The 25544-nt window shown below is 41.8% G+C and overlaps 1 long non-coding RNA gene and 2 gene segments (V, D, J or C); 1 reads left to right on the top strand and 2 right to left on the bottom strand.

Moving 5' to 3' along the window:
* LOC105547160 overlaps window positions 1-18953 on the bottom strand; it is a 44740-nt gene extending 25787 nt beyond the window's left edge. Inside the window, 2 exon segments of the C gene segment in view lie at window positions 18285-18580; window positions 18733-18953. Coding sequence covers window positions 18285-18580; window positions 18733-18778 — 342 coding nt within the window.
* Window positions 1-25544, bottom strand: part of LOC105547162 — a 279265-nt gene that overhangs the window by 109132 nt on the left and 144589 nt on the right.
* On the top strand, window positions 8470-23695 carry LOC105547161. Its single transcript, XR_001007187.1, has 2 exons — window positions 8470-8553; window positions 22388-23695. It is a non-coding gene; the product is annotated as an uncharacterized LOC105547161 (long non-coding RNA).

The following is a 25544-nucleotide window of genomic DNA, read 5'->3' as shown; positions in this document are numbered from 1 at the left end:
TTCTTTTTTACAGGCACAGGGTCTCAAACTCCTGGGCTCAAGTGGTCCTCCAGCCTCTGCCTCCCAAAGTGCTGGAATTATAAGCGTGAGCCACCGTGCCTGGCCTCTGTTACAGATTTTTTTTTTTTTTTTAAAACAAGGATCCATTCAAAGACTATGCATTCCATTGTTGTTAAATCTTTTACATCTCTTTAATCTTTAATAGTTCTCCTTCCACTGCTTCCCCTCTACTGCACTTTTTTCCCCCCTTTTCATGACATTGATTATCGGTGAGACTGAACCTGTTCAGTGGAATGTCTCACCTGCTGGATTTGTCTAGATGTTTCTTTGTGGAATCCTTTAATTTGCTTTTCTAACTTCCTGTCTCCTGTTAGAACTAAAGTTTGATTAGTTTTAGTTTATTTATTTATTTCTGTCAGAAATACCGTGTAGGTGATGTTATGCCCTGTATATTGCATCATGTCAAGATGAATATAATGGCTTGATAAAGATGAGTGATCATTAGGATAAGATGGCTACAGATATCTTCACAAAGTTACACATTCCCATTATAGCCAGCAAGTAATCTGAGACTTTAAAATGTTTTAAAACTTTATTTTTCTTTTGGCTTGAAATGTTTTTTTTTGCATGATTTCTTTGTGTGAAGCAGGAAGCTAGTCAATTTCTTCTTTCTGTAACTGTGAATGCCTACACAGTTCTGTCTGCTATGCAAAAATAAATGTTGTAAACTCATCAATGTTGAAAAAGTAATACCTAAAGAATATTCACTTTTAGAAAGCAAGTAATCTAAGGATGTTATATTCCATTTCTGCACTAAAAATGAGAATTTCATTCAAGGTGTTATTTCTGTGAATTGTTTCTAGTCCCTGAAAATGGGCTTCTTTGATTTTATTTTGATTGGGTTGATGTATTCTGTCCTTGAAGTCATAAATTCAGTTACTTTGGACAACCTAGGGAGGAGGCCTAGGCATAGTTTTCTTCACCTGTGCATTGTTTGTGCTCTCCTAGACTTAAAAGGAGCAATTGGACATGGTGTGCTAATTGGTGATTGTAATTCCAAGAGAAGGGACTAATCCTCATGTTCTTGAATCAAACTCACATGGGGTCGAGAAGAGTGAAGAAAAACACAGGACTTCTAGGCTCTCAGATCTATGGTATTAACACTGGTTGATCTGAAGTGAACAGAAAAGTGGTTTAGTTCAGAGGGGATATATTTCAAAAATACATAGCTCACTTGGGTGGAGATAGGTTATGTCTTTGCTCTGGGGTGAAGGGACTTCTTGGTGGCATTAGTTAGAGAGGGAGATTCTTTCACTCTCTGTAATATTCCCAGTCGCACTAGGGCTGTCACTATCTGTAGGCACCAGCTCAGGATTCGTCTCCTCTAAAAGCTTTTCTTTGCTGACTTTATCCAACAAAAACTGTCCCTACCAGCATCTGTTTACCTACTTGTGACTTTCTAGTAACTAGGGTCTTATTTGGAGGAGTGCACTTTTCACCACATCACTGGGCCATTTGGCCCATGCTACCTACCAACAACCTTCATGCCACTGCAACTCCCTCATTCGACAGTTTTTTCATCAGAACAAGGCACATGACCTGTTAGGAATTGGGCATTCAATGTCAGAATTTCACCTTGGGGATCTGCTTCCAGATGGTCCTTAGACCAGTGGTCTAAGGTCTTTGATCACTGGTCTTTCTAAAGACAATGGTCTTTAGAAACACATTATTTTAAAAAGTTGAAACTCTGCAAGGATGCTGTATTCCAATGAAATGGATTCAATTCACAACAAGCTCTTTCTTGAACACTTGCCTTGTACTGGACACTAAGTTCTTTGAAGGAAGGGATTATGTAAGTTAGTTAGATTTGGGTTCAACTTCTTGGTTCATCATATACCTAGTGTGCAGCCTACTATTCAGGTACTCAGTCACGATTAGTCCCAACTCCTTTACTCTTCCATTATATTCTCTTTTCAGTGCCATGGGTATATTTAGTAAATATTGAAATGAGTGGTTGGAATTATTTATCACTGATGTTTTTGGTGATACTTGTTTATGTTCTGAAACTATTGCAGTAGACCAATGTGGAATAAATAGAAAATAGTTGGGACACAGGGGCAATAAAACTCATATATTATTTTCCCATGACACTCAGAGGACTCTTCCAATGCTGAGACCTACATAGCGGATCACAGCTGGGTGTTTTTGAACAAAGGCTTAATGCACTCCAACCTCTGTGGTACGAAGGCACAGTGAAACACATCAGCATAAAAACCCTCTTCTTCCTTTTTCCCTTTCCTTGGCACTTTGCCATCACCACCCTCTGCCATCCACAATACCTCTGAAACTCCTTTCACCAATGCTGTTATTGTGGTTAAATGCTGTGAAACTCAGGCACAAAATTATTATAATCACACAAATAAATGAGTAAAACACTATCAACCTAAAAAACGAATGGGTGAAGGACAAATGAAGAAAGTTAATCATTGATTATCAGACTTGAAAAATGTTTTAACTCTCTAGTAATAAAAAAGTAAAGTATTAACAAACAATTTTTTGGTTAGATATTTAATTACAGCTTGTGCTCAAAATGGTGACACTCCCAATGTGGGCAAGATGTTGGTAACAATATAAATTGTTTGATTTTTATTGGAAGCCAATTAGTTAATGTCAAAAGAGTAAAAATATTTATATTCTTTTGAACAACTATTTCCACTTTGGGGAATTTACTGTGAGAAAATACTATATCTATTTGAACATGGAGTAAGGTTCATGATCCTCAGAGAAGAAGAAATCCCTTATATTTGATTCCTTACAATAATTATGAAAAACAACATTACAATGCTTTCACTTAATTATTATACTTTGAACAGTTAGGTACAGTTTAGTGAGGACACATTGGAATGATCTCAATCAATGCTAGCTCATGGATGCTTATGGCAGTGAGCTGATAGAATTAGTTAAAAAGACGACTAAGTAGTTTAACAGAAACATAGTAACTATTTTTTGGGTCTCCCAGTGCCTTCAAGATTGCAAGTGTTTGATATTGTTTAAACAAATCTATCAAAGGAAATATTTTGTTGTGGAGATCATGAATATTCACTTATAGGATAAATGGCAAAACAATGATTCTAATGTTATGTGAATATGTATTATGTCTCAAAAGTAGGTATTAATAATGTACTATTGTTTAAACAATTTAGAATTATGTTTCTAGATCTAATGTGCTTCTAAATTTTCAATTTAGCAAAGTGAGTTTCATATACTCTGGAAAAATATTTGAGGATAAAAAAGTGGCTCTAGTGGTGACAAATACATTGATTTGAAATGCTTAAGAATTTAAAGTTATTTTATGAATTATGAAAAGGAAAAGGCAGTATTCAAAATTGATACATTATCTTACATAATATGTGATTTTAAAATATGCATGTTTAACTGTCTTAATACATTAAAACTCTAAAGTAGAATTGGCTAATTTCTCTATAACCCTAAAGTTTTATATATTCAAGTTGGACAAAATTCTTAATTTGAATCTTCTAATTAAGAAAATAGAAGCTTACTTTATTATATGTTTATATATATATTTACACAAATATAATTGTATATTTTTATATATACCATTTGAATATCTGCTGTGGTTGCTGCAGTGTTTAGCTTAGGCTATTATCTCTATTAAAATACAATGCTCACCTGTGACCCTCCCCGCCAATCTCAGAAAAGCTAAAGCCTCCCTCCGTTTTCATTACTTAAACATTAGTATGAATTGATTTCAGGTTATTTCTTGAGATTGCATTTTGATGGAAATAGAATGACAGCATATGAGGAATGGGATGTGGAAGAGGGTCCAAAAAATCATATACATATATGATGATTTTAAATAGTGAAAAAGTTGTAAGTATGGGTGTGTTCATCACAATAATTTTCATAGTAGGAAAAATGTAGAAGCTGCCTAAATGCTCAACCATGAAGAGAACTGATTGAGTAAACTATAATATACCTCTAGACACAGTACTAACGTAGCTTATTAAAAATATTGATTAGGAAAAATACCAATAACATGGAAAATTGATTATATAATGGATACAAATGTGTATAAGGTGTATGATTACATGTACGGAGTACGTGTAATATATGTGTATGTAATCTACATATACAGAGTACATGTAATATACGTATTATACATATATTACATGTATGTGTATGTAATCTACATATACAGAGTATATGTAATATACATATTATGCATATATTACATATACTCTGTGTATGTAATCATATACATACAGTATATAATGAATCCTAGGAGGGAAAGAGCTCATTGAATTTAGCTCCCAACCAATGTAGACAACCTTCCCAGTGTAGTCATTCACTGAACTCATCCACTGACAAGGATGCTTGTTTCACTGCTGAATGGCTATCAACTCTTATAAAGCTATTACTGCTATTGAAATGAAGTATCTTTCCAGACATCTTTTTTTCCTCCATTGGTCCTAATTCTGCTGCAGTGCCTTTCCCCATGGTCAGGCTAATGTTCTCTCTGGTTGTCTGCTCCAGCTGGACTTCTTCCTGGACAAAGGAAAAGAAGTGCCCACTGTGGGAGGCTCCAGACTCTCTGTGTATGATCCACACTGAACCTCCATACGAAGAGAGCACAAACCTCTGTCTTTCATTTTGGGCAGTGTTCCTCAGGCTTGGAAAGTTCTGCTGTGGTTGCTGCATTGTTTAGCTTATGGCTATTATGTCTAGGAAAACACAATGCTCACTTGCGACCCTCCATGCCAATCTCAGAAAAGCTAAAGCCTTCCTCTGTTTTCATTCCTCAGACATTAGTATGAAGTGATTTCAGGCCATTTCTTGAGATTGCAGTTTGATGGAAATAGAATGAAAACATATGAGGAATGGGATGTGGAGGAGGGTCCAAGAAAACGGCCTAGACAGATGAGGATGGGGAGCCACAGATGACCTACTTCACTGTTTACAATAGGAGGACAGCTGGCAGCTTCCTGAGCTATTGCCAAGACTCTGCATCATTCCAGCCACAGTGAAGCACTTCTGTGTGTGTGTGTGTGTGGATTCTGCAGTAGCACGCCTTGAATTCTCATATTTTCTTTCAGAGCTCTGAAGGAAATACACATCCTAATACTAACGTTGACATTTTCTGAGGAAGTCAGGTTAATATGAATTCACATTATAAATATTCTACATCCACATCATTATTTTTCTCCTTGCACTAACGTTTCTCTCCTTGCACTTCGTCCTCTTTCTTCCTATCTTTCTTAGCTTTACTCAGTAGGCAGTGCCATCAGGGACCACTTTCTTGGGGGAAAAATGTTTAAAAAGTCTGCACACTTAGGGGTGGCCAGGGTACCGTCTCGTACAAATAGTCGCAGCACAAGGACATTCTTGCAAGGACTGGCACAGACTAGTGATGATATCCTGATAAGCAGAATCCCCATTCATATTGTTCTACATGCAGAGAGGGGCCTATCCAGAGTATGACCATGATGTGGGAGTCAGAGTTGTGCAAGGACAGGGTATAGGAAGGCATTATGTCAAAGCTATGGGTAGTGCTGCAGATTTTCCCAGTGTACATGTAAATTTGTAATGCCAACTTTCCAATAATTCCCTTAACTCTGTCTTAGCCTTCTTATATCGTAGTAGTAATCTTTTAATTTCTAGCATAGTGAATTAAATCCCTGGGGATGCTCTGGAGGAAGTCTCCTAGTCTTTCTCTTTGAACAGTTGTTAAATGATTGATGGGATCATGTATGGGAATATCTAAGAAGCCGGTTCTCATGCCCTGCTCTGGTGGAGGCTTCCTGGGTAGTTGGTGGTTGTGACCCACATCTGTTGTAAATTGGCTCAAAGCCTGCATGTTTTGTTCTCTGAATTGGAAAGGAACTCAAATGTGGGGTGTTAAGGGCACAGGGGACCACAGGATGTGGACATTCTGGGTCTCTGGTGCCTCATAAGGAAGATACATCTGTTGGATCAAGCAGCTGGTGAGAAGACCAAGTCAGCAGTGGGTATGGGCAGCTTCCCAGCACTCAGGCTCCAAGTTGTATAGTTATATCTGACTACTGGTGTCAGGGTGATCGTGTAAATACTGCTGAACAAGGAGATCCTTCCTGCACATGTGATGGAGACCAAATGTCTTTGGGTGTGGAAGCCAAAGAGTCATGGCAGAAATATCCTAACACTTCCTGGCAAGCAATTTATCCAGAGAGTGTCATAGTAGGAAGAAAGCTTTTCCATTGGTTTTCTCATTAAAATAGAGGTTAGTAAATCTTGGTACAAAATTGTCTCCCCTCTACACAGTCAATTGGCATTGATATCTGAATTAATTACTATATCTAGGACAGAGTCTCAATTTTTATCACTGAATTCTGTGTATGCAGAAGCAATGCATAAGAACTGGGGAAATATATTCAAATGGAACTATGGAGTGATTTAGGACTTGCTTTATACATAGTCTTTGGCATCTTTATGTTGGAGAGGGGAAGGTTTTCGTCTGGAACCACATTCACTTATGTCACCTTGGGCCTCCACACTAACACAAGAGTGTGTTGGTTTGTTCTTGGTTATTTCTGAGTAGATGAGGCTTGCCATAAATGCATTGGAGAATGATGTATGGTATTAGGAAGACAAAAGTAGACCACAGAGATGGAGTCGTCTAAGGTGACAGTGCTTTTTTTTTCCATTGAAGGTGTATGATCTGGACATCTCTCATTTACAGTCCACAGAACTGCTGCCCAGGAGCCACAGAGGACCCATATATCCTGGAGAATCTAAGATTCAGTTCTGAGCCTTTACAAGAGCAATATGTTGATAGCTCAACCTTTCCAAAAACAAGTCACAGTGATGAAGTAGCTGGACCTGGATTTACGCAGGAACTCCTGAGTCTTTCGGAGCCAGGCACTTTAAAGGGTCGTAACATCAGTGAAGTTCAGGCTCAGTCTCAAAATGCTGCTCTGGGACAAGCCTCTGAGGAAAATGCTCACAAACGGCGCAAGGTGGTGCTAAATTTCAGACACACATGAGTTTGGGGTGGGACAGAGAAGCAATCAACAACAACCAAAAAACCCTCCAAAACAGAGTAAGGAGACCTGTTTTATATCACTTCCCTATTGAGATGTAAATGGTCTTAGAATGATCATTGTTGGAGGTATAATGCTCAGGGTGGGAGAAAGTGGGAGGAGAACTAAGAGGTGGGAAATTTGAAGAGAAGCAACACTCTGAGTAGATATTAAAGAGAGTATGATTTTAAAAAATAGAGGCTCAAGGATTAAGAACAGACTGAAATATTTATAAATAAATGATGCAGAAAACACCAAGTAAATGATTGGGTATGGAACAATAACATTTTTTTTTGACACTGGGCCTTACTTAGTTGTCCAGGCTGGTCTTGTACCCCTGGCTCAAGCAATCCTCCCACCTCAGCCTTCTGAGTAGATTGAGAATATCTTTTACTGATGTCCTGTTCCAAGGCAGTGCAGGCTTGAGCTCTTTGCTCCTGACAGCTGCCTGGGATAACAGAGAAATGAAGGAGGAAATCTCTTTATAAAGGTTTCTAAAGAAATTTAAAAAATTAACTTGTACATTGACTTTGTAATGGAAGTGAGAACATATAGGAAAGCCCTTTGGGGAGTTAGCTTTAGATGGGAAATACAAGTAAGACAAGGCACTTACAGAAAAAGTAGAAATTCCACGTTTAATAAAAGGTCAGATTTAACATAGCTTGGAATATATAATTTTCAATCAGAATATTGGTAACAACATTGTAGTAAACTTGGGTCTGGGTACCCTGCGCTGAGTAAAAATGGTAGATTCTATTTTGTGTGAGTTCAGTCAAAGAGATACAGGGGACAATTAGTCCGGTCTCTGCTTCTGTTGTTTAGCAGAGCCTCCAGCCCGGGAGCACACTGAGATGTCTTGTGTTTTTCAGGTCTTTAATTTTTGAATGCTGTACTGTACCCAAGGAACTTGTTTTTTTCCACTCTGCATATGCATGATGTGGGACTCCCATATTGGAGACACAGATGACTTATTGAAAGCCCTGCCTAAGACTTAATTAATATCAGTATTTCAAGTAGCTTGCAAGATTGGATTCTGTGGCTATATACTATACAAGTATAGACTTCCTGGTCTTTTTCTTACTGCCTCCAAATACAACCAGATAATCCTCTGTCTGGTTTCTTGGGAGCCACTTGTATCTTACTTTCTTGCAGGAACATTCTAAAAGGTTCCTTCAGAAAACTTGGAAAAGTATAAGACTAAAGACAAACCACAGCCTGAAGCCCAGGCCGCTGACTTGAGCACAGATGGCAGAATGTTAACAGCCAAGAAATATGAGGTCTTTGGCTCTTTTCCCAGAACTGCCAGGCTAAGACCTTGGCAGAGACTCAACAGGAAACTGAACTCTATTTGCATATCCTTTTATACATGGGAGATTAAAAGCTTCAACCTTGAGTGATCACAGTTTTTGGGAATCATGATGAGGCATTAAAGAGGAGGAGGAGTGTCTCAAGGGAGGTGAGCTGGAGGTGATGCAAGGTAGGTGTGAGGTTAGCCATGACTTTCAGTCCCCTTTGGTTAATCATGAGTGTATTTCATTTAGTTCCTTTTTTCGATTTTATCCTTACTGTGTCACATACAGGAATTAGCTAGGCAGGAATCTGTACTCCTATATCTCGGGAATCTTTCATATTTGATCTCCTATGTCCCATGGAGGCTTCCTTCTCTTTCTTGCCAGGCAGAGACCTATAGCTTGTTAATGCTAAAGGAAACTTAGAGATCATCTAACGTGAACTCTTTACTAAACAGATGAGAATCTGAGGTGCAAAGAGGTTAACTGACTTGTCTACAGTCACACACAAAGTGAAGAGTAAGAGTTCTGACACCCAAATGAATTTTTTTTCTTTCCAGTAGACTGCTAGCTCTTTTTAGCAGGTGGAAATTTCCTCAGATCTCAGACAGCTTCTTCCCAGTGAGTGATTTGGTGCAGATATCTTGAACTATCTTTCCCCATCAGAACATGCATTTCTGGCAAACAGTGGCTCTCATTCCCTGACTTTTCCTCCCAGTTTCCCTAGATCAGGTCCCTATAATTCTTTAGTGGAAGAAGCCAAAGAACTGGAATGAGACTATTTATCCCTGGAATTCATTTAGAAAAACTTGGTTTTTCTTGGCCAAGTACTACAGTGAAAACTAACTCCATGTAGACAGCATGGGCAGAATAAGGATGGACAGTTGACTCATCACAGGTCAGTAATTAATATTATAGGTTCCTTTGTAAGGATGGTATAAGATCTCTATTCCTAAACGGATGCATGAATGAAACGTGTCCTAAAGACTAGGGAGGCCCTGTGGGAGAGCATCCATAAAGCTTGGTAAGGCTGCACTTTCTGAAGATTGAGACTCCTTTGTGCAGCTCTTGTCTCAGACATCTGGACTAAGTGTGTTGGAGAAGGTTTGATGTAAAAAATTCATTCATGCAGGGCGTGAAGGCTCACGCCTATAATCCTAGCACTTCAGGAGGCTGAGGCAGGAGGATCTCTTGAGCTCAAGAATTTAAGACCAGCCTGAGTAATATAGGAAGATCTCGTCTCTACAAAAAATTAAAAAATGAGCCAGGAACGGTGCTGCACGCCTGTAGTCCCAGCTACTCAGGAGGCTGAGGGGAGAGGATCAGTTTAGCCCGGGAGGTTGAGGCTGCAATGAGCCATGGTCATGCCTCTGCACTCCGACCTGGGCAACAGAGTGAGACCCTGTCTCAAAAAAAAAAAAAAAAAGAGACTCTCCCTGTTACTATTAGTGAAGCTGACACTGACATGCATCACCTTCATCTCTGCAAATGAAGGGCAATGAGGACACCGTCTCTTGTTCGGGAGCTAGACCGTCCCAGTGATGGTCTTGCCATTGGGACCTTCACTATCATTAGTGTAGGGAAAGGATTTAGAGAGGTTGTATGGGAAGAACATTCCTGATGAGGTATTTTTATGAAAAATGTGCTGATAGGCACTTTAGATTTCTTGGTTTGGAAAAACACTAGTGGTCATTGGCCATGCTCTCTCCCATTCTGGCTTTTCTGTCTCCTTCTGTCTGGAGTAGAGGGTGAAACCACTCTACTACAGACCGTCGGGTGCTGAAAGGAATGGAGTTAGCATTATTGAGCACCTCCACTTTGTAGTCACTCAGATACTTACTAGCAATTATTTAATTTGATCCTTATAATAACTCTATGAAATTATTATCCTTATTTTATGGATAAGGGAATAGAGGTTTAGAAAAGTTAAAGCAACATTTTTCAAGGTCACAGAACTAGTAAGTGAGGGGTTGTGATTCTAATTTTTTTCTGATTCCAGAGCCTATGCTTTTTTCACTACTAAAAGAACTTACTTATAAAAACTCACATGTGGCCGGGCACAGTGGCTCACATCTGTAATTGTAGCACTTTGGAAAGCCAAGGTGGGTGGATCACCTGAAGTCAGGAGTTTGAGATGAGCCTGGCCAACACAGTGAAACCTCATCTCTACTAAAAATGCAAAAAAAATAGCTGGGCGTGGTGGTGCACACCTGTAATCCCAGCTACTCAGGAGGCTGAGGCAGGAAAATCACTTGAACCCGGGAGGCGGAGGTTGCAGTGAGCTGAGATTGTGCCATTGCACTCCAGCCTGGGCAACAAGAGTGATACTCTGTCTCAAGGAGAAAAAAAACAACAAAAACTTAATAGCTCAAATTTGTAAACTTGTTCATTTTAAGATAGGTGAAAGGACCTTGCCAAAGTTAGGGGCAATTTGCAGTTTATTGTTTTAAAATTTGACACACATTAATATTTTTATGAATGATTAAGGCTATTTATTTTTGTATATCACTTTGCCTACCTGGACTGCATTGCCACCTATTTAAGAGAGGAAAAACGCCTGTTTAAATTGTGCCATGAGACCTTTTGTTAAAACAATGAGAAAATTTTCACGGATCGCAATGACAGGGGAAGATGACAGGAGGTAGTTGTCTGGAAAGTGGAGAACACGCCACTGCCATTTTTCTTTCACTTTGGCATGATCACGTGGTTTACCCTTTCTGTCTTTTCTTAGCGCTTGACTTCTAGGACATTGGAGGAAAGGGATAGAAATATAGTATATCACTTTACCTGTCTGCATTATATTGTGTGATGTGGAAAAGTCACTTAATTTCTTCATTCATCGGTTTCTATGTCTTCAGCCGAAGAGGTGGAGCCTGATGATAATTGGTTTCTCATTGCTCGGACACTCTGAGTGTGCATATGTGGGGGTGGATATCCTCCATACAGAAAGCATGATGATGGTTTTGATGCTGAGAAATGGACTAGCTATGAACTCAAAGATTTACATTGATTCTTACTACAGAGATGGGTTATTGTTCTTGTACCAGTTCTCTAATTTCAACGTACAGAGGCAGCTACACAGGCCTTTGTGTTTTTTTGTGTGCTTATTTATGAACTCAGTGCATAAAACGCTTCTTCATTTCTTTAGAAGACTGAGGCAGTTACTCCTTTATTGATCACTCACGATTATAACACAGGTGTTATGCAAACACAGGGAGGTCTTTATGCCCGAGGAGGCCTTGGCTGTGTCAGAGCTTATGACAACAGCCACTCAGGTGGTGTCTTCTTGGTACTGTCCCTGGGGCTGCTGACTTTCCTTTTCACTGCCTCTAAGTAAAAATTCTCACTCCTGTCAGGTGGCAGGTAAAGATGGAAACTGACTCTCGGGCCTACCTTAGGCCATGTGATCCCAGCACACCCAGAGGCCCTGGAGGGTGAATCCCTAAAGCTCAGCTAGGGACGGTAAAGGCACTCCAGCCTTCTCCATAGTGGCTCCACAGTCCTCAGGTTTCTCTATGATTAGCTTTTTGGAGAAGCCAGAAGAGAAAAACCATAACCCCACTGAGGTGAACACAGGATTGATTTCAGCTTCACAATTGAGTGAGACAGTTTTTGGGAGGCACATCAACCTGCAGGTATAGATGAAGCTGCAGATTCTTTTCTGGGGCTGCTGGAGTGGAGTCATTTGGGGACCAGTGAGAGAAATGCATCACCTACTTTGTATTCTTACCTCTGTGGTTGGGGAAGAAACACTTTTCAGTCCACAGAATGTGGTCACATGACTAGGGAGAGACTCAAGGCAAAGGGCTCAAAATGCCATGCCCCATTTTCCGTTTGTCATAATCGGTGCTGTCATCTTCCTGTTCATATTGCAAGTTTTGATCTTTTCAGGACTGTTTCTTTGCCAAACCCTCATGTCCACTCCCCAACACACTTTGTGCTAATTAATGGCATTTCATCGCTTGGTTTTGAAAAATGAAAGTGTGAACTGCTTGTGAAAGAGCTCTTAGCAAGATAAGAAAGAAAAAATGATTCCTTATCTCCCCAACCTACAGAAAAGCTGGTACGATTATGTGTCTTAAGAATGTGCATGAAAATGTTATTTCTAACAGAGGGAGTCCAGCAAACATCCACACGCCAAATATTGGGCTCCCTGCCTGCACGCAGGCCTTTGCTGAAATGTCACCTTCTCATTGTATCCCTTCTTGACAACCTGATTTAAAATTGTAATTTCTCCAAGCCTGCTGACAACCCTTTCTCTCCCCGCCTGTTTTACTCCTCTCCAAGGCAATTATCTCCATCTGACATATATTTTACTTATTTTATTTTGTGTTTATTTCCACTGAAATATAAGCTCCTGAGATTCTGAGAGCTGTGCTTCCATTGTGTCTAGAAAAGCGTCTGGCATATACGAGGTACTTAATGAATTGTTACTGAGTGAATGCTGCTATATTCTATGAAAGCAACTTTAATTTCCAAAAGTTTGTACTTTGGGGTTTTTTTTTCCTTAATAATTTGTTGCCCTAGTAATATATTTAGACTGACATTTCTCTTTCTGAAAGTTATAAATACTCACGCAATTTTGTCCTTAAGCCAGAAGGATAATTTAAACTTTCCCTATTCTATCATATGCATGCAGGTAAAAAGAAAACTTATGACTGTTAGACTTCTTATTTAAACATGGAGTTTGAGAACCTGGCTTTATTTAAATTAATACAAGCAATTGCATGTTGGCTTGACTTCCTGTGCCCTGTCACTGGGTCTTTTTTCTATCAAGTTGAGCATGCTGGGTGGCACGCTGTTCAACTGGCTGACTGCTGCCTCGGAGCCTTGGGGCATCCAGGGCACGCCTTCAGAGAGTCCCTGCAGTGTTTCACGTACTCGAACGTACGCTGTTACCACTCATAAACATATGCGTTTGTGCATGTGTAAATTGCTAAAAAGCCCAAAAAGACCCAGTGGATTCTGTATTCTTGAAGAATACCGAAATCATTTGGTAGTGGTGGTGATAAAGCGAGAGGGAGTTAGGAATCACTCTTTTGTTTAGGAAACTGTGTTATTGTGGCTTTTCATTGTGAAATAGCATGCCCCAGCAAGTCTGTTTGGAGAGAAGGTTCGCAAAATTCCTTTGTGAAATAAAACAGAAGTGTTTGGCTTTTTCTTTGACAGCCGCAGACTCAGGGCCGGGGCCCTTGGGACTCAAAAGAGAGAAAAGGTGGAGAAAAGAGAAAGCCCACTATTTTCTTCATTTTGCCCCTGCTCACATCCAATGTACTTAGGAGCCTCGATGTCTGCTCTCCAAGAGTAAGTTGTTTTGTGTTCCAGAGTTCTCTATAATCAACTCTTCAGAAAATCTTGTTACAGTCAATAGCATTTTTTTAGTGGGTAGATGAGAGCAGAGTCCGCACCAGCCTTGTGCACCACTATGTCCCTGGCATCCAGCTCAGTGCAGGGTACATAGCACTCACTCATATGTATTTCATTCACTCATTCATTTAATACATTTATTGAGTGTCTGTTATGGGCCAAAGTTATTCTAAGTGCTGGAGTTAAAGCAATGAACACAACAGACAAAAACTCATCCCTGCCATCAAGGACCTTGTATTCCAGTGGAGAGCCAGACAGCAAAATATAAACAAGTAAAATATGTAGCATGTCAAATAGTGATAAATGCTGTGGAGAAAAACTAAGCAGATATGAGAGATGGTATTTACTGAAAGAATGAATAAAGAGCTCTAACAAAAAAATAAAGCTGTAGAATCCTATCATTTCAATGAATATTTTAGGGTAATGTGCTGAATTGAAGAGTAGGAAAGAAGCCTTGATTCTGAGTTTGTTCACCTTGTCACGGAAAATTTATCATTGAGTACGTATTGTTTAAGATACTGCGGTGGACTAAGACCCTAACTAAAGCAGAGACGTTTGGTTAGAAATTAATTCCTATTATTTACACAGTGGCTCCTGCATCTTAATCCACTGCAGTATTTTCTGGTGCCCATTTGCTCACTTTTGAATGCAGAGAATTGTGGCTGTCAGATCTCAAGCCCCATTGCTGCCTCTGTATAAGTGGTAAGTCAGTGACAATGGAAGAGACAAACTTGCACACTTTGCTTGACAGCAAAGATATATGTGGATGGTAAAGTCACCAACTCTATGGACCTGACAGAAACCCAGGGAATTTTTCTAGCTCTCATTATGCTGGCCCTGGACCCCTGTAGTTTCCACTCCAGGCAAGCCCCTGAGAGGGAGAGGAAAAGGCAGTGAATCCATGAGCACCCCTAGAGACTCTAAGGGAGTCCAACAAGAGACTATCTTTGACAAGCATCAGAAGGAGGGAATATGTGGGCCAGTTTCTCATGTTTCTCATGGTGTACCCTGGGAGAAAAGTTGCCGACCTAGGGGTGGTGCTCAGGAGTGTGATTGGCAATGGGCTGAGGAGTAGCTGTCTTTCTTCAGTCAGGGGAGTGAGCCATCTCAGGAGAACAGCCTGGAAGCCGAAATTGCAATTGGTGTTTTAAAGAAGGGGAGAGGAGGCAGGGGGAAGGAGTTGAAGACCTCACATCCTATCCCTTCTTCTGGAAACTGGCCAAGGAAACAAGAGCAATCTTTGCATGAGCAAAGATGACCAGACTTCACTTACCTGTTCCCAGCCATCCTTTACTTGAGATGTTGCTATAGGTAAGGTATTTCTTTAGTACATCCTGCAGCTCCCAGCCCAGTACCCTAGCCAGGACAATCAGGCTTCAAGTCAGATCCAGATCCTGGCTCTGCTTCTGTAAGCAAGCTGTCCAGCCTCTCTGAGGCACAGTGTCCTCGCTTCCAAAACAGAAAGGATGATAAAGACCTCACTGAGTTGTCATAGGATAAGTGAGTCCATACCTGTAAAGTGGCTGCATTTTGTTGGTGCTCAGTAATTTAGTTCACTGTCTTCTCAATTATTCTTCCTTGCAGTTTGCTTTTTCTTATAATAAGTAACATTTATTAAATAGCTACTATAGGCAATGCAATTTATTTACTTTCTATAATTATATATTTTATAACACAGGGAAGGTAGAACTCTTATTATCTCCATTTCATAGATGAAGAGATGCAGATGATTTTAGAAGACAGTGTGAAGCTTATGTCAGGATCACAAAATCTCAGAGTTAGAAAACACTTGAGAGGTCATTTGGGACCATTGCTCTGTTGTCCTAGTTTTTTGACAGATGGTCACGGAGTATCAGTTTGAACAGGTTTGGTGGTGAGGGCACAGTCCCTGTTGTCCCTTGGTTCTGACACATCCTGGTGGTGGCCTTCTCTATGGGTCCCCTGTCTCCCTAAATTACATGCTGTGTCCTCTGGTGCAGCATCAAGAGTCTGAAATCTGTCACCCTGCCTTACTAGCTAAGCTATTTTGGGCAAGTATTTTAGGTTTTCTGTGCCTTAGGGTACTCATTTGTAAAATAAGGACAAGAATAGAAAATGAATACTAGGGTTGCTGTGAAGATTAATCATATAACACACGTTAAGTGCTTAGAATGCTGCCTGGCACATAGTAAGCACTCAACTGATATTAGTTATTAATACAGAAGACATATAGTTCTATGGATTTGTCCAAATATCTTTTCCCCTCCTTCTCCTTAGAGACGTTCTTCCCAGTCTCTGTTACAGGAAGTCACTGGGGGTCTTACTAGGAATCCATCTTGCAGGCATTAGAAAACCATGGCTCCACAACTTTGAAATCTGCACAACCAGCTTTCCAGATGTTGTTCTTTTTCCAAATCATTATTTCAAACTGGGAGAAGAATTGTATCCTCTCCATGTTGGAGATGCACTCCACCTTCCTGCCTATCACTTGTTCAAAGAAGGAGACTTAGATTTGAGTGGCAGGCAGTGGGCTTGACGAATCGTGATAGGCCCTCTGTGTAAATACATCTGGGGAAGGCTGGGTCCAAACCCCTTCCAAGATCATGGGGCTCAGAGTGCTGTATCTGGATGGTGATTTGGGAACCCGTCTTTGTCCAAGGGCAGAGCCAATATCCAGGGCTTGCAGACCTTTCAACCAAAGAAGCTGCCAATGGGGTGGGACAGAAAGGTAGAAGGCAGGTTCCAGGCCTATGTTAGGATTAGGCATCAGGTCAGAGTGAGTGAGTTTGGGATGAAGAGTAGAAAAGAGAGATTTTCTGAAGGTTTCGAGCTGTTTGGGGAAATAAATGATAAGAGCTCATGGGGGCAGTCATGACTAAAATGCATGGAACAATGACATATTATAATGTATATATAAAACATGTATTTATATGTATATATGTATTCATATATATATATGAAAGGTCAGGCAGAATCAGGAGAGGAGAGAGGATTGGGAATACCCTTGGTGAAACAGTGAAAAGCCCTGACTGAAACCAAGTAAGGTGTGGCAAGCCCTGTCAGCCTCCTTGTCCTTCTGTGGAAAACAGGATATTTGACTAGAGGGGTTTGTTGAAGAACATTTTCTGTAGACATTGCCTGAAGTGGTCCAATGAAGCCTAAAAAGTTCATTTTGGGTTTAAACAAATATTTTTACAACCATACTGAGGTATACTTAATGTGAAATAAACTGAACACATTTAGAGTACCTAATCTGATGAATTTATGCCTGTACATCTGTGAAACCATCACTGCAATCAAGTCACTGACCATATCTATCACCACACGTTCTTATGAGGCTATTTAATAAGGTAAGTGGTAGATTTTCTAGATAAGGACAGAAGGAAGGCTGATTTCTGCCATAGGTTCAGCCTTGGAGTAGACAGCCCTGTCAATCATCTAAATCTGGAAAAACACATTGTTCAAGATAAAAGTGCAGTTGAATTGAGCTGTCCAAAGAAGGATAAGGAAGAGCCAGTGGAAGCAATTTTTCAATGTTTTGTTTCTGACATGTGGAAGTAAAGAGATAGAGAAGAAAGGGAGAGCAAAACGCCATATCCAGCTTGGGCTCAGGAGTGCGAGGCTGCAGTGAACTATGGTCATGCCACTACACTCTAACCTGGGTGACAGAGCAAGACTCTGTCTCACGAAAAAAACAAAACAAAGCAAAACAAAATATCCAGTCAGTAATCATCAAAACAATAGAGCATGTTACAGATGGAGCCTTTCCTTCCATGTTGGGCAAAATGACAGGTAGTTTACATATTTGATCTGAAGGAGGGAGAGGAGCCTCCCTTCATTGCCAGTCCTTTTTCTCTAGAACATGTAAATTCAGAGGCATGTGGCTGCGGAAAAACTGGATGTCACCCATGGTTGTACATGATAAGGTGCCTCCTTAATCTATGCTATACTCTAAGCACTGTGGCTCTGTGGTCAAACCTTTTATGAGCCCCCAAGAAAACTGTCACAGTAGATGCTACGATTCATTCCTTTGGCTCCATCTCCCCTCTCTTCTGTCGCACTGGGGGCTGCCTTTCTGAGCACCATGGGAGGGCACGTGCAAGCTGAGTGGCTGAACCTGAAAGAAAGGTAGGAACACTGGCTTTCTCTGGTCTCCATTTCCTAAATTATTTATTCAAGAGAAAATCATGATCTTGTTGGAACTGCTGCTCTACATGGATGGCAATGTCTTTTTTTTTTTTTTCCGTCTAGGCTGGAGTGCAGTGGCATGATCTCGGCTCACTGCAAGCTCCGCCTCCCAGGTTCACGCCATTCTCTTGCCTCAACCTCCTGAGTAGCTGGGACTACAGGCATCCGCCACCACACCTGGCCAATTTTTTTTTCTTTTTTTTTTTTTTTGGGATTTTTAGCAGAGACAGGGTTTCACCGTGTTAGCCAGGATGGTCTCGATCTCCTGACCTCGTGATTCTCCTGCCTCAGCTTCCCAAAGTGCTGGGATTACAGGCATGAGCCACCGTGCCTGGCCGGCAATGGTTTTTGACCTGCTCAGAAGTAGAGCTGCAGCAGGGTGGATGTCACTGGCACAGTAGTAAGACCCTTCATCTCTCTCTGATGGTGCAAGGATCTTAAGTACAGCCTGGTTCTCTTCAGTATCAATGTCACCTTGGAAATTGTCCTTGAAACCAGGGCCATAGATGCCCTTTTCTCGGTATATGAAAGTCATTGTGTTACCTTGGGTCTTCCTGTACCAGTTGATATAGTAGTTACTGATTGCTTCTCCTTTCATGGAGCACTTGAGGGTGGCAGGGTCCCCCACTGACACAATCACTGTTTGGTGTTCAGGCACCAACTCAACAGCTGACATGACTCCTGAGAGAAAAGACACAAGAGACGGGCTCAGTGAGGGCTGGAGGCTGAGACCATTGAGTAAGGAGCGAGGTCCAGGAGTACAAGGTCCTGGGAGCCTTGATGCGTCTTTGCTGCTGAGTCTTGCTTGGCCAAAGTTCTGGAGTCTGCCTTACCTGCCCAGAACAGGGAGAGATGGATGAGGGAGGAGATCCTCTGCATGGCTCACTCAGTGGCTGCTCTGCCTGTCAACCACCTTCTGCCTGGTCCCTCCTCTGAACCAACACACTTGTGAAACACTTGTGACTGAGGAAGTCAGTCCCTATCAGCAGCTGTTTCATTCCCCAGAGAAGCCTAGCTGATCACAGGAGGCTCGCAGGGCCTGCTGCCTGTTAATGGGATGACAGTGCCACCTTCAAGACCAATAGTGTGGTTCAGGTAAGTTAGGCCAACTGAGAGGAGATTAAGGCAGCTTATTTAATTGATGACAAGGTTTCTGCTTCCTGCCCTAGATGTTAAATTTGATATTGTTGTTCTAGTTTCAGATTAGATGTACATGTTAGACACTATGTGGTGATGTTAATAGTTAATACCAAGAAGAATTATTGACATTTACAGCTGTAATCAAAAGAACCATCAAATGAGGAGATCGATAGTATGTGCACAAAGACTGAAGATGTTGTAATGATTGTTGTGTTGACTGCAAACTCCCTCTAGGCAAAGTTGGATAAGGGTGATTTACCCATGTGTTAAAGAGCGACCCAATGAAACATTGTCTTCCAAATGTGAACCAGAGTTTCCTGATCTTTATTGAGCTCATCTATCTTCTTTTCTGAAGGCTTCTTAGTTTACTTGTGTTAAATTACACAAAGCAAAATATTGTAAAAAACTTAGAAACCACCACTACATCCCAACTTATGACGGGCTAAATTTATGTGGACTTCAAAAGAGGGGAGTGTTAGGATTTTTGGGACCTCCACTTTTGAGTTTAAAGGTCAATCTTTGAAATTTTGAAATCAAACAGGTAAATTAACAATGGGAACTAGAGAGTGCAGCAGAAGCTGGGAAGGGGGTCACTTGGTAAGCAAAAAAGCAAGAGAAAAGGTGGCATTCCGTATTAGCAAGTGGATGCAGGACTTACATTCACAGATTAGTGGAGGAAAGACTCACTTAAGCTTTCTTAAGTTCCCCAGTGTGACTGGGAACAAAAATTCAGATAGGAGCAGCTCAGGTTCCTTGACCCCGTAGTAGTTGCTCTCCCCACCCACCTCTGCCTCACCTCACTTTGCGCAACTGCCCATCCCGCCTACTGCTCTTAGAGGACTGTTAGCAAGTACTCAAGGTGGGCACATTCTTTGATGTTATAAATGGTGTAATCAGCACCCCCTCCCCCAGCAGAACATAATGCTGTCTGCTGTCTACAGCTCTTTGAAAGTTGCCGAGGTCAATCTGTTTGGACTTAAACACTTGACCTTTTTCTATCGGGCTGCCTAGTTCTTGGCACATCCTACGAAACCTAGTCATTCTTACTGCATGCCAGACCCTAAAGATTCAGGGTCTGCCGTTGATGAATGGAAGACATGGTCTTTTTTCTCATGCAGCTTATGTTCTAGCATGAGAGCCAGTCATCACTTAAAGATTCGCATAGTTTATTCCTCCGTTGCAGCTATAACTATTCTGCAGAAGCAGAAGGATTATGAGAGCATGTTACAGAGGCCAGGTTTGGTCAGGAGGTCAGGGAAGGCTTCCCTGAAGAGGAAGTGGGATTGAAGTTGCGACTGAGTCTGTTTGCCCCTGCACATCCACTCTACTTCCTACTCTAAGAGCCTGACCTTAATTGGCGGCATCCACTGGCTCTCCATCCCATTTTGGCCAATGGAGACACCTTCAGGAGACTGGAGGGAAGGAGAGAGTGCCTTCCTCCACTGGAAGCTATAGCTCCTCTTCCATAGCTGCAGGTTTCAGTAAAGGCTCCTCCCCTACACGCTTCAGGCCTGGCATGGCAGCGGTTCTTTGTTGCCAGCCTTGGGTGTTTCACCACCACCTTCTTTTTGGTTTCTCATAACCCTTCTGTATTAATTTCCTCTGGCTGCTTTAACAAAGTACCACAAACTAGGTGGTTTAAAACAATATAAATGTATTGTCTCACAGTTCTGGAAGCTGGAAGTTTGAAATCAAGGTGTCAGCAGGGCCATGTGCCCTCTGAAACCTGTAGGGGAATCCTTCCTAGCCTCTCACTAGATTTTGGTGGTTTGCTGGAAACTCTGACGGCCTTTGGCTTGGCTTGCACCTGCATCACTCCAGTCTCTGCCTGCACTGTCTCGTGGTTTTCTCTCCCTGCGTGTCTTTGTCTTCACTTGGCTGTATTATAGAATGCCAGTCATATTGCATTAGGGGCCTACCATACTCCAGTATGAACTCATTGAAACTAATTACATCTGCAGTGACCCTATTTCCAAATAAGGTCACATTCTAAGGTACTGGGAGTTAAGACTTCAACATATCTTTCCTTGGGGGACACAGTTCAATCCATAATACCTGTCCACACCTTTGTAAAAGTCCCTTTCATTAAACTCTCTCTAATCACCCCGAGAGTGCCCTGTCTCCTGCTGGGACCCTGCCTGAAACAGGTATGGGGCATGGTTAGGGAAATAACATTCTATGTAACAAATGAGGACATGTATAAAAAAAAGCCTTCAGGCAGAAAGAAGTAGAGAGGGCTTAAAGCTGTATTAATATCAAAAGAGCAGTTAGCAGGGCTCAAGTAAGCCTGTCTTTCTAGATAATTATTGTTGGACTATCTCAAATTATTTAGGAAGTCATTTTGAAAAGTCCCAAGAATGTGTATTATGTTTATGACTGCGATTTATATCTTCCACTGGTTAGAGGGAATTTTAAGAATTTATTGTTAATGGCCAAAAACAACCTTCCTCTAGGCTTGACTAAGAGAGAGAGCTGGTATGAATGATAAATCAAAGCCAGAGGTAGAAGACAGTACAGGAGAGGACAGGTGATGATGCGGTGGGGGCTTGGGACAGAGTGTGGCTAGTGCTTCACCAGGTCAGGAGCAGTCAGCTTGGCCCGGGCCTGTGGCAGGACAAGATGGAACTTAAACAAAAACACAACCTGTCTCGGGGTGCCCAGGTGGAAGGCGGAAACATCCACCAGGGCTCTGCCCTCGGACCCAACCCTCCTCCGGCCCTGTGCAGGCTGTGTTCTTTGTGCTCAGTCCCTCCTTCATGTCCAGGCCAGCAATTAGGCCACAGCTTCCTTGGTCCTGCCAAGGGGATGTCTGTCCCTTCATGTGATTTCTAGGAAAAACTAATTTTTTTATACTCTGTAAAATGGGAGAAGATAGCTTATAGGATTTCTGTGAGAAATAGATGAAATTATGCTTGTAAATCCTTGGCTCATTGCTTAACAATGTTAACTTTCTCCTTGTCATACAAATAATGATACCTGAGACTTGAACAGTTAGTAGGAGAGGCAAGAGTGGTTTTGGGGGCTTTATCCGTTCTCCCCCATAATCTCCATCTCTCCAGAATGGAAGGTTTCCCATTCTTTGATGTCTTTCCCAATCTTACTTGCTATGAAAATACAGCCTCAAGGCAAGTTCCTGAGGCATCTTTCAACCAGGTTGCTGTCCTTAGCCCCTCCTCTGCAGAAACTCGGAAGCTGCTATTGCATACTGTGTTGTTTGATTTGTAAATGCTGCCTCATGCGTGTGACTTAGTCTGTTCTTATCTCTGGTGTAATCCCCCAAGCACCCGGTGAACCCATACTGGTCTTCAAAAATTCTTATTGAAGTGAAATAATTTCTTCTGCCCACAGGATGTCTGATCTGAAAGCATGTTGTGGTCCGCTACACACAAGAGCAAAAGAAGAGCAGGAAGGAACTCAGTGCCAAGACTACAGCCACAGGAAGAACAGCAGCTCTTAGGGCTGCAGCTCTAAAGACAGGCCAGGTCATTACAGGAACGTCTGCTCCCTTAGCCTTGCCAGACAGAGGAGGGTTAAGAAAGGAACTGCCGACCCTGATATGCAAACTGCCACGAGTGCTTCCTGCCTTTCTGTCAGCGTCAGATGGCTAGCGATGGATGGTTGTAAAGTGGATATAATTAATATTTTATTTTCAGGGCCACGGTGCTTCTTGGGAGCACCAAGCAAATCAACCAACAGATTAAAGAGTGATGGAGAAAGCCGTGTTTTGGGCCTCATTGGGAACAGAATGGAAGAGTTGAGGGTGGAAGGGACCTTAGCAAGTCTTCTGATCCATGTTTCAACCTTCATTTCCCCATAACCTCAAGGAGAGAGTTGCTTTTCCTGTTCTTCAAATGAGTTCCTTGAATTCACACTCTATTTCTTTGAATTTGCACAGACTGTTGAGGAACAGGCGGCGGGGTCACCCTACCTCTGCTCAGACAAGCCTGGAAGAGAAAAATTTTACATAGAAGACTGGGCTGGAAGAGGCCTGGGAACTTGAGGATTCCCACTTCCACACTGCCCACTCTAGTTCTCAAGAGGCAGCTATGCTGCAGTGCAGACCACTGAATTTATATTCAGGAATCTGGGTTTACATCTCACTCCTCCTCTTACTTGCAAGTCACTTACCACACACCAGGCCTCAGTTTCCTGGACAATAAAATGGGGATAACGTTGTCCCATGTGGTTGTTGGTGGTAACAAAATTATGCACACGAGCACGCCTTGTAATCTAAGTTAGACCTGCACTAACCTAGATTAGCTGACCAGGGTGGAGGGTGGGAGGGGCAGGCTTCAGTGTGTGACTTACCTAGAGGCCAAGGAGAGTCACCATGGATAGGGCAGTCCTTGTTAGTCCCCTGCTCTCTCAATGTGGCTCTGAGAATCTCCAGGAGGGATTGGCTGGTTGAATTCTCAACTCTACCAAGAAAGGTGTGCTGGAGACCAGGGCCATAGAAGTCTTCTTGTTGATGTACGAAAATCAGGAAGCTGTCTCAGGTCCTCTTTACCAGCATATATTGTAATTATTCATCTCCTTCCCTGTCAGTCGGCACTGGAAAATTTTGCTTCTTCTAAAAGGAACAAATGTCTCTAGTTCTTGTTGCTCCAACAAGGTGTCTGGCTTGATTCCTAAAATAAATGAACAAATAAACAAATAGATTGATACAGAATAAATAAATCAAGGTAAAAGGAAGATAGAGAAATTGAAAAGCCACATCAGAGTATCAAGGACTGGGGTACCAGTGTGGGGACCACCTTCCTTTTCAGTATTCCCACAAACTCTCCCTGGGACAATTTCATCAGAGGAGTCATTCATTCATTCATTCATGCATCTATTTGGCAAGCGTCCTCTCACTTGTATGGTATTCTCAGTGCTGGGCTGGCTCTGCGGGGAGGACAGTGATTTGGTCTCTCAGGGGCTTGCCAGACCCAGGGAACTACAGGGCCTGTGGTTCTGAGGCTCTGGGGCTGCTCTCAGTTGAGCTGTAGGAGGACAAGAGGGCAGATCTCCCCCAAAGCTTCCCTAGAGGACTGAAGCATTCTGCTCCTGGGACAGTCTCTTGGCCCTTTCTTCCACATCTCAACCTTCAGTGTCTCAGCGACTGGCCTATGTACTCTTGGGCTTGCTTGAGGACCTTGAGGAAATGAGTCTAAATCAGCAAATGCCCTGTCCTCAGAGAACAGCCTCATTAGTTGTAAATGCAGTCTGGATTCTTTCTCTTTTTGCTGCACATGGAAGCGTCTTCCCCCTACAATGAGGCCAAGAGCTTGGCAGGGGTGATGTTGATGTTTAGCTTCAGACGGCTGTTAATGCTTCTTTCCCTCATATTTGTGAATGCTTCTTTTATTTTTTATTGTAATATGCTTATTTTGGATCTTAAATTTATACAGCAATGCAGCTGCTTCCAAAGAGGAAGCCAAAATGCCAATCTTCCATCAGACCAGAGCCTGTAGTCATGGCACAGGATCTAACAAAAAATATTACTGCATTAAATGTAATTTGTAGCAGCAGTTAAGTGCCTGCTGTAGTACTGTGTCCATATCAAGTGCCCTGCAAATGTTAATGCTGGATTAAAGAAAACACAAAACAAAACAAACACAATGGGAAGAAGGAGTAAGTAGAGTGGGCAATGAAAATTAAATGAGAAAAAGCAAAGTTAAAGCATGAAAAAAGGTTTAATGGAGTATTATAGAATTATCTACTGAAAGGATGAAGTAGAACAAACTAAAAATAAAAAGGCAATGTAACAGCTTAGATAAGAGGAATGTAGAGGCAGAGAGAAGCTGGAGAGGTAATTAGGACAATTACCTCCATGCAGTGGTTTTCAATCTTGGCCCCACACTGGGACCAACTGGGGAGTTTTAGGAACTACTGAAGCCTAGGTGCCACCCCCACAGAGGCTGATTTCATTAGTCTGGGGTGGGTTCTGGGCAACAGGATTTTAAAAACTTCCTTAGATAATTCTGATGTACAACCAGGGTTGAAAGTCACTGTGTAACAAAAAGAAGAACTGTAGGACAGTAAAGGCTTATACACTGTTGTACTGAGGGGACAAGGAAGAGGTGTCACCTGTGACCATAGGGCCTGCTGTAGCATCGGGTTCTGCTCCTTGTCCTTTCTCTATGACCAGTGCAGACCTCCAACAGCTTTCCTGCCTGGTGATTGCTCACTTCTTATAAACCAGAGAGCACACGGTTCTGCTTAGGTCAGCACCAACCATCTTCCTGTTCCCTTGATCTCTTTCAACAGTGTTGGGCACTTAGTGGGTGCTTAGTAAATATTCACTAGGTGATATCATACCTGGCATTCTGGGTCCTTCTGTGCTAGATGAAATGGGCTAAATCTGTGTTTTTGGTTCCTCCTCCTAATCCTGCCCTGACTTTTCAGATAGAAATTTTGTCCTATCCAGCTCCCTTCTGAGAGGTAGAATTTAGCTGGGGAGCTCACTAGCTGGGATTCCTTACACTGGGACATCACTGTGTGTGTGTGTGTGTGTGTGTGTGTG

The sequence above is a fragment of the Mandrillus leucophaeus genome, unplaced genomic scaffold (assembly GCF_000951045.1).
Source record: "Mandrillus leucophaeus isolate KB7577 unplaced genomic scaffold, Mleu.le_1.0 Scaffold380, whole genome shotgun sequence".
In the NCBI taxonomy this organism is placed as follows: Eukaryota; Metazoa; Chordata; class Mammalia; order Primates; family Cercopithecidae; genus Mandrillus; species Mandrillus leucophaeus.
The sequence above is the reverse complement of the archived record's forward strand: the minus strand, read 5'-3'. Positions and strand labels throughout refer to the sequence as shown.